General features: G+C 38.4%; 1 protein-coding gene across 1 annotated transcript in view; it reads right to left on the bottom strand.

Moving 5' to 3' along the window:
* Nucleotides 1-442: 442 nt before the first annotated feature.
* Nucleotides 443-10,541, bottom strand: part of DCN (decorin) — a 45,232-nt gene continuing 35,133 nt past the window's right edge. Inside the window, exons 7-8 of the mRNA XM_007059196.4 lie at nucleotides 5,302-5,440; nucleotides 443-2,010 (exon numbers count right to left, since the gene is read on the bottom strand). Of these exons, the coding sequence (XP_007059258.2) occupies nucleotides 1,816-2,010; nucleotides 5,302-5,440 (334 nt within the window). The 3' untranslated portion in view covers nucleotides 443-1,815. The remainder of the gene's footprint in view (nucleotides 2,011-5,301; nucleotides 5,441-10,541) is intronic.

The following is a 10,541-nucleotide window of genomic DNA, read 5'->3' as shown; positions in this document are numbered from 1 at the left end:
AAAAATTCACTTTGGTGGCTGACATCCTGCCACATGACAGGCCATGTAAAGATTCTGATCTTAAACTCCCAGATACGCAGAACTAAATAAGGAGATTATTTGACTGAATGAATGGAAAAGACATGAAATAAGTATGCAATTAAATTCTGTCCACATCTCTTATGAATATTATGGGTGTTTATAATTTCTGCTAGTTACAGTAGTGACAGCTACAGAAAGAACATTTTCTTTCTCATGAAAAGAAATTTGTAGAAGACTGCTATGTTGGAAAGTGGGTTTTTTTGTTTTGTTTTCTAATTTCTTTGGGGAATAAGAGACAATGTGTGCTCATTTTAGCTGTCACTGAGTATAGAAGGTTTTTATTTTTGTGGACCCATCCAGGATTATAATTCTAACAATTTGTCTGTTTTGATTACATAACCTACATAATAAAGACGAGGAATTGGGAGTTTGCCTGTATTACAGCATTCTTTAATATAAAAGCCATACAAGTTTTACAAATTGAAAAGATTGACTTGGAGAATTAAGTGGCCTCGGAAGGTTCTTTTAACATGACAACTGGAATGAGTATAAAAAGAACTTTGTAGACAACGGAAGTAGAAATGTGCAGCCTTCCTTTGCCATGCCTGTTACCCTCTCATACCAACTGTAGAACCCAAATACATGGATTGCTTTCAAACCACTCTTAGAAGAAGAAGAGATTTCCAAGAATGATGTCCCAGTTCTGGCCAGTGATTTAATCTTGTTCCCAGAAGTATGAGTCAGCTGATATTCCAAGACCCACGAATACCTCCATTTCTTCAGATAGGCAGGCTGCATATCTCTACTTGACTTTTTTTAAAAAAATAATTAAAAACTGAAAACAGTGAAGAGAGTCAACTAGTGTACAATACAGAATCAGTGAAGAATGTTGAAGTTTTTAGATTTTATATCTATAAGTGGATTAATATAGACGGCTAAATCAGAATTACCTCACTCTCACAAGTAGGCCCAGTGAAGACAATGAGACTGCTCATGTGATTAAGGTGTGCTGGATTTGCCCCAGATAATGGTAGTCATCATGATCCAAAAGTAGTGAAGAACAGGAATATATGACAAATGTCTTGTACTGCAAATTATTTATTTTTTTAGGCCAACAAAACTTTTATTTGCTAACCTTAACTAGAATTGCTCAGGTAGATTTGTAAACACTTAGAAAAGGAAATATGTATACAATATGAGTTTGTTTTATTTTTTTTACCAAAATAATGACATTAGCAACAATTTATATTGCCTTTGCTAAATAGATACATTCAGAAATAGGCTTTAAACATGTTATAGCAGATATTTTTAAACCTCCAGGGCTTGATTTAAGTTTAAAGGGGCTAACTGTGCCCAAGAATAAAAAATAGAGTCTCATCTCCTTTTTGCTCTACCAATTTCCATGAGTGGCTATAAAAACAAAAACAAAAAAACCCAACAACCCTCAATCATTATCATTTGTTTTTAATATCAAAAGATTTGACAAATATTTACCCCGAATCTCATATACAATGGAATGTGAAAACCTGTAGTGTTCAGCTAACTGAAAGATACCACACAAAGCATTCTGGCAAAATGAAGGCTGAAATAAGTCTAAATAGAGTACAGCTGGCAATTCTTTTGATGGTGTGTTTTGTCTTATACACTTATAAAGAATCAGTAATTTTACATCAATGGGTGATATCCACTCAGTGAAGTTTCCAGTATTTGGCTTTAAATGTTAACAATTTTTAAACAGGCTTATGACAACAGGTATTTGTAGATGAAATACAACCGAGCTCCATCTCTATGGCTCTATTTGTAATTTCCAATCTGTATTGCCGAACGTTCATAGACACATCGGAAAGTAGATGGCTGGATTTCCCAGTATTGTACAGGGTTGCTGAAAAGACTCACACCTGAATAGGAAGCCTTTTTGGTGTTGTATCCAGGAGGGCAAAAGTCGCTGGGGCCAACAGAAGCAATTTTATTGTTATGAAGGTAGACTACCTGAAATACATACAACTGCTTCAGTGAGAAATCAGACTACTATGGCAAAGTGCATAACTAATCTGGATATTTCAGAACATCAGTAAACATTGTACAGTACATGACAGCACAGTAATCTACCTGCTCCTCTAAATACACTTTCATTTGATACTTTATGCTAATTTTCTTGAGCTACTAAGGCCTGGTCTACACTGGGGGAGTGGTGGGCGAGATCGATCTAAGTTACTTAACTTCAGCTACGTGAATAACGTAGCTGAAGTCAACGTTCTTAGATATACTTACTGCGGTGTCTTCACTGTGGTAAGTCGATATCTGATGCTCCCCTGTCGACTCCGCCTGCGCCTCTCACTCCGGTGGAGTACCAGAGTCAACGGGAGAGCGCTCGGCGGTCAATTTATCATGTCTAGACTAGACACGATAAATAGACCCCCCGCTGGATCGATCGCTGCCCATCGATCCAGTAGGGAGTGTAGACAAGCCCTAAAAATTTAACTGAACTTTGCCATGGCTAATAACCAGGAATCCTAGTTTTCGGTGATTAAAAAACAAAACAAAATTATCTGATTAAAAAAACATAAAAAGACAAATTTTTCCACACTTAAAATGAAAGTGTGAATGAAAATTTCCCTAGATACAATATATATTGAACGCAATGTTTTATTGATACAGTGGAACCCCGTTTATCTGAACGAATTGGGACTGGGGCCAGATCAGGTAATCAAAAATTTGGATAATCCGGAGAGCTTCAGCCCTGCCGCACAGGGCTTACAGCCTGATCCCCGCTGCTCAGGGTTGACAGCCCCCCTTCAGTTAATACGGAGAGCTGCATAATGGAGGGTCAGATAAATGGGGTTCTACTGTATATGTTTTTATTTTTTCACAAAATGTAAAAACTAAAGATTCTCTGTAAAAACGTAAAAAGAAAAGGAGTACTTGTGGCACCTTAGAGACTAACCAGTTTATTTGAGCATGAGCTTTCGTGAGCTACAGCTCACTTCATCGGATGCATAGCATATCGATATGCTATGCATCCGATGAAGTGAGCTGTAGCTCACTAAAGCTCATGCTCAAATAAACTGGTTAGTCTCTAAGGTGCCACAAGTACTCCTTTTCTTTTTACGAATACAGACTAACACGGCTGTTACTCTGAAATCTGTAAAAACGCAAAGTCTGTGCTTTTTCCACGTTTTCCGTTGGCAAACAGATTTGTAGGATCCCTGCTAATAACTTTTGAAGACTGGTCAAATAAAGCTGTGTCACTTCTAATCTAAGGGCCCAATTCGAAAGGTACTTAAGCACATGCCATACTTCAAGCAACTATTTGTGACTGCTCATATGCTTAAAGTTAGGCTTGTGCCTAAGTATCTAGCTGAATAAGAGACTACAACCCAAAAACTAAAGCAAAACTAGCACCGTGATATAATCATTATTGATTGTAAACATATTTCAATCATAATAATTCCTTTGGCCAATATATTTGTTACAAAGTGGATAGACAAGACAGGGAGAGAGAGTGTGTGTGTTTTTTTTTTTTTTTTCAAAGTGAACATAGACTGTTTTCTATTTGGCCTTTTGCTTCAATATAGGGAATATCATCAATATTGTGATAATTTTAACTCCTTGCCAAGAACAATTATAAAGATTTTAAGGCTGACTACAGCACAGGCATTCTTTTTCCACCAATGTTTGCAACGTATAATTCCATTATTTATGACAAATGTTATATGCTTTAGTCAAGCTTGATGATATTTTTCTCTTGTACAAGATACACCTAGCTGGGGTTCAGAATGATAACTCACTTGGATATGGAGGGACAGGAAGGACAAAATACAGGATATGGAGGGACAAAATAGTTTGTATCTGTATTTTTATTAGCATTATTTTAACAATTGAGTTATTTTCTGCGTGGTAAAGCAACTATTATATAGGTCATCCCAAATAAGTGCTGATAAAACCTCTATACGCTGTCTCATGATCATGTATTTAGTAAATGGTCATATTTTAAATGAAAAAAACTATTTTAGAAACATCTTAAAGGGTTATATTTCCGAAAGGGACTATTTTTTGTTTTTCTTCAAGTATATTGCCTTCGTTATACTGAGTCCAACTGTACAGGGCTCAGAGGGAGCTATAAAACCCTCTGAGAATGACCTATGTCTAGGAATGTCACAATTTTAAAGTTTGCTATTTCCAGGATTTTCCAGAGCTACATGCAAGTGCTGGTTCCCATTTAGGGAATCTTTCCTTTCCAGTTACTTGACGTTTGTGGGTGAAATCCTGGCCCCACTGACATCAATAGGAGTTTTGTCATTGACTTCAATAGGGCCAGGATTTCACTTCATATTTCTAGACCTTCAGGCTTAGAAAATGTCTGAGCTTATATCTGTTACTGGTGTGGAACTGCATATGAACTGTTCTTGGCATCAGGAAGGTGTAATTTTGTGAGAGACCAAGGCAAACATTTCTGGGACAGTTATAAAAAAAATGACTGTCTAAAGCTGCTGAAAGGTTTTAAATCTGAAAAGAAGTCTTGGGGAGACAGTGTGGAAAGAGCAGTGAAATGTGCACGATACATTTATCAAATTTATTATCTCCATTGCACACACATTTATGGGTCTATGGACCTCCGCAGTAAGGAGACTAGGTACCTCCATGTCCATATACTCAAAATTAGAAATGAAATGTCAATCCTCTAATATGCTGTACTTTCTTTTACATGTCAGCATATATTCAATGGTGTAATCCAGCGGTTCTGAAACTGTGGGTCAGGACCCCAAAGTGGGCCATGACCCCATTTTAATGGGGTCGCCAGGACTGTCTTAGACTTGCTGCGGTCCGGGGCTGAAGCCTGAATCCCACTGCCTGGGGCCGAAGTCCGGGGGCTTCAGCCCTGGGCAGTTGGTCTCAGGTTACAGGCCCCCTGCCTGGGGCTGAAGCCTTTGGCATTTGGTTTTGGCCTCCGGGACTGGGGCAGTGATGCTTGGGCTTTGGCCCCCACAACCAGGGCGGCGGGGTTCAGGGGGATTCAGGCTTCAGTCCCCCCTTCTGGGGTTGTGTGGTAATTTTTGTTGTCAGAAGGGGGTCACGGCACAATGAAATTTGAGAACCCCTGGTGTAGTCAATTACTGCCAAACAGTGGATATGAGGCTTGCCTCAAGTCAGAGTTTGGGGGCACAAATGACAAAGATAGGATGGCCAGTACTGTGTAATGTTCAAAGATCCATAGTTCAAAGACCTGTTTTTCAGTCTCTTTCAATTATTGCACATCTGAGTCCATAAGATATACTTTACCTGGATGTATTTGTGTTCAGCCAGCCCACCAGGCACTTTGACTAGTTCATTGTTATCCAAGTGAAGTTCTTTCAGATGAGGTATACTAGCAAGAGAGCCATTATCAACAGCACTGATACTGTTGAAACTGAGACCCAATCTGCAAAAGGAAGTGACACTGGGTAAACATTAGCAAAACAACAAATTCTGACAGGTGATTGCTATTGCAGTTCTTCACAAAGTATGTGGTTTTTCACATTTATCAAACAATGGGGCAGGATGGCCCTATGGATTGCTAATGGGATACAGAATCACAAAGCCACAATACATTTGGATGAGCAGGAAATTCCATGACTTGAGCTACCAGAATTATCATTGCATAATTCAATTTGTTTCCACTTCACCTTGTATTTCTGAGTTACTTGCTTACTATTGCTACAGCATGTATTTTTGTATATATTCACATTTACAGTAGTCACCAGGCTATCAAAACTGACTTCCTAAAATTCACCTTACGAGCTTCTTGCATGACCAGTGGAATATTGAGGCTCTAGACTATAAATTTCTCTTTCTATTTATGTGACCCCATTACAGTGTATCTGAGCATCTCACCAACATGTATCAGTTTATCCTGACAGCATCCCTGGGAAATATGGATATATTTATATCCATTTTACAGATGGGGAACTAAGGCACAGAAAGATTTAATGACCTGCCCAGCAAAACACAGGAATTGTGTCAGAGCTAGGAAATGACCCCAGAGCTCCTGAGTTGCAGCCAAGGGCTGTAACCATATAACCATCCTTCCTTTTAATAGTATGCACATTCTGGATTTACTAGCACAATTTTGTCCAGCCTGGAAAATCTGGTCCTATGTGTATTTGCATATTGTTGCCCTTCAGGTCTGAAATCACTAAAATTAATGAGTTTCCTTCTCTAAAGGATCTGGTAATCCAAGTTAAAACAGTCTGTTCTTCAGCAGAAATGCTATCCTGTAAAATAATCTGTTGTAATATATCTAGTGGGAAGGAGTCTGCTTTATCCTTTAACCTAAAGCATTGCTTTTTAATTTTCAGGAAAATATATTCATTGTGGGACTTCTTAACTTTAAACTCTGAGCAACAGCCCAAGTATTTTATAGATGTAATCAGAACCTCTAACAACAATACAACTTATTATAGATGAAGACTACTAGAGACTGGCAGTTTCACAACAATCTGCTATGGTAATGCTGTATAGTTTATACCAGGTACAGAAGTCAGATTCTGGACCTAATATGTACCCGCACAACTGAACGCATCTGATTAGACTTTACAGCCATAAAGAAGTTCCCAGAACTGATGCCAGTCAAGATTAGAACCCCTTGTGCAGAGTGTCTTTAGTAAAATAAACATGGAAAGAAAGAGTAACGCTAACATCTAGTACAACTCACTAGATTTAAACTACAAACAAAACTACTATAACATGACAAAACTATTAAAGGTCTGATCCAAGGTCCATTGACGCCTCCCACTGAGATCAGTGGGCTTTGGATTAAGCCCTAAATAACTGATATGACGGTAACATTACTCCTATAAGAATCAACCTTAATGTAGTTCAAAAGATCCCTTACCTTCACTAGAAACTTGGTATATGTCAAATCCTAAGAACTTCACTTAAGTTCTTACTTAAACAAAGTTCCCAATGACTACAGTGCATAAAAACTAAGTAAAGACTCCAGGATTTCATCTCATGTAATTAGCTTGGCCTGAAGAGCAAATAACGTATTGGAATTATTTAGAAAACTTTGGCAATGTGTATCACACAGGATGTTTGGGGATGTGTCAAAAATATGGTCATTTTGGCAAAACCTTGTAGAAAATCTAAATGAACACATATCTAAAACATAATTTGGATACAAATACAAGTATCGAAGCAGACGTGTCTGAGATAAAGAGCATTCCATGGGAACAGCAGAATTGGCTTTTATTTTTGTATACTGACAGAGATGAAAAAGTGGCATACAATAGTTTTAGAGTGTTAGAACACAGTATGGTTTTCATCTTCTGTCTTTTTTTCTGTAGGGATAGAAGGGGAGGAAGCTGGGAAATGGTTCTTCATATAATAGCTTTTTATATTTGTAAATGATTTACAGATGTTTTAGCTGTATTAGTCTCATCACTGAATAACTTGTGAAGACTAAGAAAGAAAAAAAATATAAAAATAGAAATGACCATTTATATCATAATTCAAAAGGATGTGTTCAGCTTCTCTAGTCTCTAACCCCTCTGCTGGCCCTTTCCCATGTTGCTGTCATATGGACTACACAAACACCACAAATCTGAATATTAGCATTTAGGCCCAGGTACAACTTCCATTGTATGCAATGGGAGACTTCGCATTGACTTTGAATGGGAGATAGCCCTTAGTACAGTCACGTACCTAATGCACGCACTCTCCTGTGGAACTCCATACTATATACAATCCACAGAATCATTTGTCAAGTTGCTGTAGCTTTGTGTGAACTGTGTTTTAGGAGACTCAAAAGTAAACTTTAAAAAACATATTGCTGTTCCGCTAGTAGTCCCGGATTCACCACAGCATGAACAGTGGAACCAGGAAGAGGCATCATGCTGAACAGGTGCCGTACCAAAATGTCCTAACACAGACATACACTAAACTGGCCTGTGTCTGAAATGTTAACTGCAGCTTAAGGAAGCTATTAAACTGCTTAACCATGACAGGTTCCAGCAGAAGTGAAGTCAAATTCTAGCCTAACTGAGTGGCTACCTACATTTTTATTTAGGCACTTAAATGAAAGTGGCTTTTTTTTTTCTGGTTGTTTTTTGGCCCTTGTATTTTATTCAACACACCTGTGGGGATTCTCCCCCTTTGCTCTCCCAATGGCCCTACCTTTCCCTCCTCTTTCTTCAGCCTTCCTCTCTCTGCCCCATCCCCACTAATCTAATTCATGATTAATCTAAATTTAAAACCAGGTTGATTGAGCCTCATGGTTTGATAATCCTGCAGCGTGCTGTTGTGTAGTATGAATTTGGCACCACCTTCTTCCCAAGCCAGTAGATTTAATCTAGAGCCCCAGAAAAAAATTGAGTGTTTTTCTAAAGACATCTGCCCTCTATAAGAGTTCTTGCTGTCTGATTAATGACGTGGTGGTGGCCTCTTCTCCACTTCTTTCATTGTCCAAAGCCATAATCACACCCATCGGAAGCAAACGTGTGAAAAGGAGGTAAAACGGTAGTTCTTCAGAATGAGGAATTTGGAACGTGTAGTTGGATTTGGCTGGAAATATTTGGAAGCTCGACGGTGGAATGCCAGGACCCACACTTCAAAGTAAAATATCAGGATTTTTGTTTTGGAAGGGTTCTTTTTCCTCATTTCTATGAAGGTTGTTACACAAGCCACTAACTTTAGACTAAATGGTTGCATTTAAAATATTGCTTCCTGGTTCTTAATTCATAAGTTATTGTATTTTTCTCATATGCTTACAAAAAATTCAGGAGCCTTCCAAATAAGGCATCAGAACATTGTGTATGGCTTTCTGGGTGAAGGTGTATTTGTGATAACACACGGTGACAAAATGAGACATACAGCAGAGAACTGAACATTTTCATTACTGAAATGTTCTGTTTGGATTTTAGAAGCCCCCAAAAGCTTTTCCAAGAGACCGATTCCAAGAAAGAATAAAGGGACTATCCATATTTAAAATATCCAAGAAACTTCATTTGAACCAGTTATATTTACTTCAGTGCATTTAATTCCAGGCCAAACTAATGTAAATAGAGAGGCAAATTCAGCTCCTATTAGCTTCTAATATGTTTTCCAACTGTCTCTCTTCTCTGCCTGCATTCTGTCAGTCAGATGAATGATAGACATATAAGTTATCTCAGTGACAAAAAAGGCCTTGATAAATTAAATATTCGTCTTCATAAAGCATTATAAAATATCATAATCTTGTAACTTCAGAAGCCCCAGTTTGATAATTAACACGTTACTGGGCCCATATTACTCTCTGAAGGGATGGTTAATGAGAGGTAACCCACGGAATAATTCTACTGGTTTATTAACATCCTCGACTGAAGTACTGGACATCACCCTATATTTTCCTGCATCTAGAGGAACCCCAAAATGCCATTATTAAGATGAAAAAACCCCACCTTCTTGCACAGAGTATGATTCTTTTGCATTGTGCTGTTGACCCAGAGCAGTACAATGCAAAATACTTACCTCACAAACCCCCTAGTCAGCATCAGTATGAGAGTCACAGGGCCTGACTCTCTCGGCTTTGTATAGTCATTTATACCAGTGTAAAGTGAGTGAAGAGTTGGTGTAAAGTGTTACCAAACCATAAGTAAGTGTAGCATTTTACACCTACTTTGCATGCAGTCTGTACCAATGTATATGAGTACACAGTGCGGTGAGAATCATATGCACAATGTTTATTCAAAATATTGCACTGATATTTTCAATCAGTTCACTGAGTCATTGTCCTGGCATGTATTTTTCCACATCAACCTACTTACACCTTCCTCTGAAGCATCTGCTGCTGGCCACTGTCAGAGACAGGATACTGGCCTAGATAGACAATGGGTTTGATCCAGTACGATAATTCCTATGTTCCTATCTATTTCTCTCATCCTACTTTAGGCCTCAATTCAGCAAAGCCTTGATGTACAGGTGTAAGTGCTTTGCTGAATCAGAGCAATAGTCCCTAGTGGACATTTTTGCACAACATATCACAAACATTGGATTTCCTAAATTTCCAACGTTTCCTTATTTTTAATCCTCAAAATTTGAGAGCATTTTCCAAAACGGGTTATTGCTAGGTCTGTTCAAAATTAATTCCAGGTAGCAGTGTTTTTGCCTGGTAAATTCCTTAGATTTCAAAAAAGTTGTTTGAGTTGCTCAGTGGCAAAGTCCCGGTGTTCTCACTAAGCCTTGTCTACATGGTGGGTAATATACACTATGGCGGTGTGATTTCTAAAGTTCACTGACATGTTCCACATGAATTGGCCCATGTAGACCCCGCTGGTACATACTAATGGTTCCCTTTTGCGGTCTAACTTAGTACCCTTTCGAACAGCACTATGTTAAAGTGTACTAGGGAACTTTTGAGTGCATACCGGCAGGGTCCATATGGGCCAAATAACACACAACACATTAGTGTGCGTTAGAAATCTCACTCCCTTCATGGGCATTGCCACACCATGTAGACAAGCTCTAACTTTTCCTGCTAAATGGTTTGGCACATTCAAGCTAAAAGA

The sequence above is a fragment of the Chelonia mydas genome, chromosome 1 (genome assembly GCF_015237465.2).
Source record: "Chelonia mydas isolate rCheMyd1 chromosome 1, rCheMyd1.pri.v2, whole genome shotgun sequence".
In the NCBI taxonomy this organism is placed as follows: Eukaryota; Metazoa; Chordata; order Testudines; family Cheloniidae; genus Chelonia; species Chelonia mydas.
Note: the sequence above shows the minus strand (reverse complement) of the source record. Positions and strands in the feature narration are given on the sequence as shown.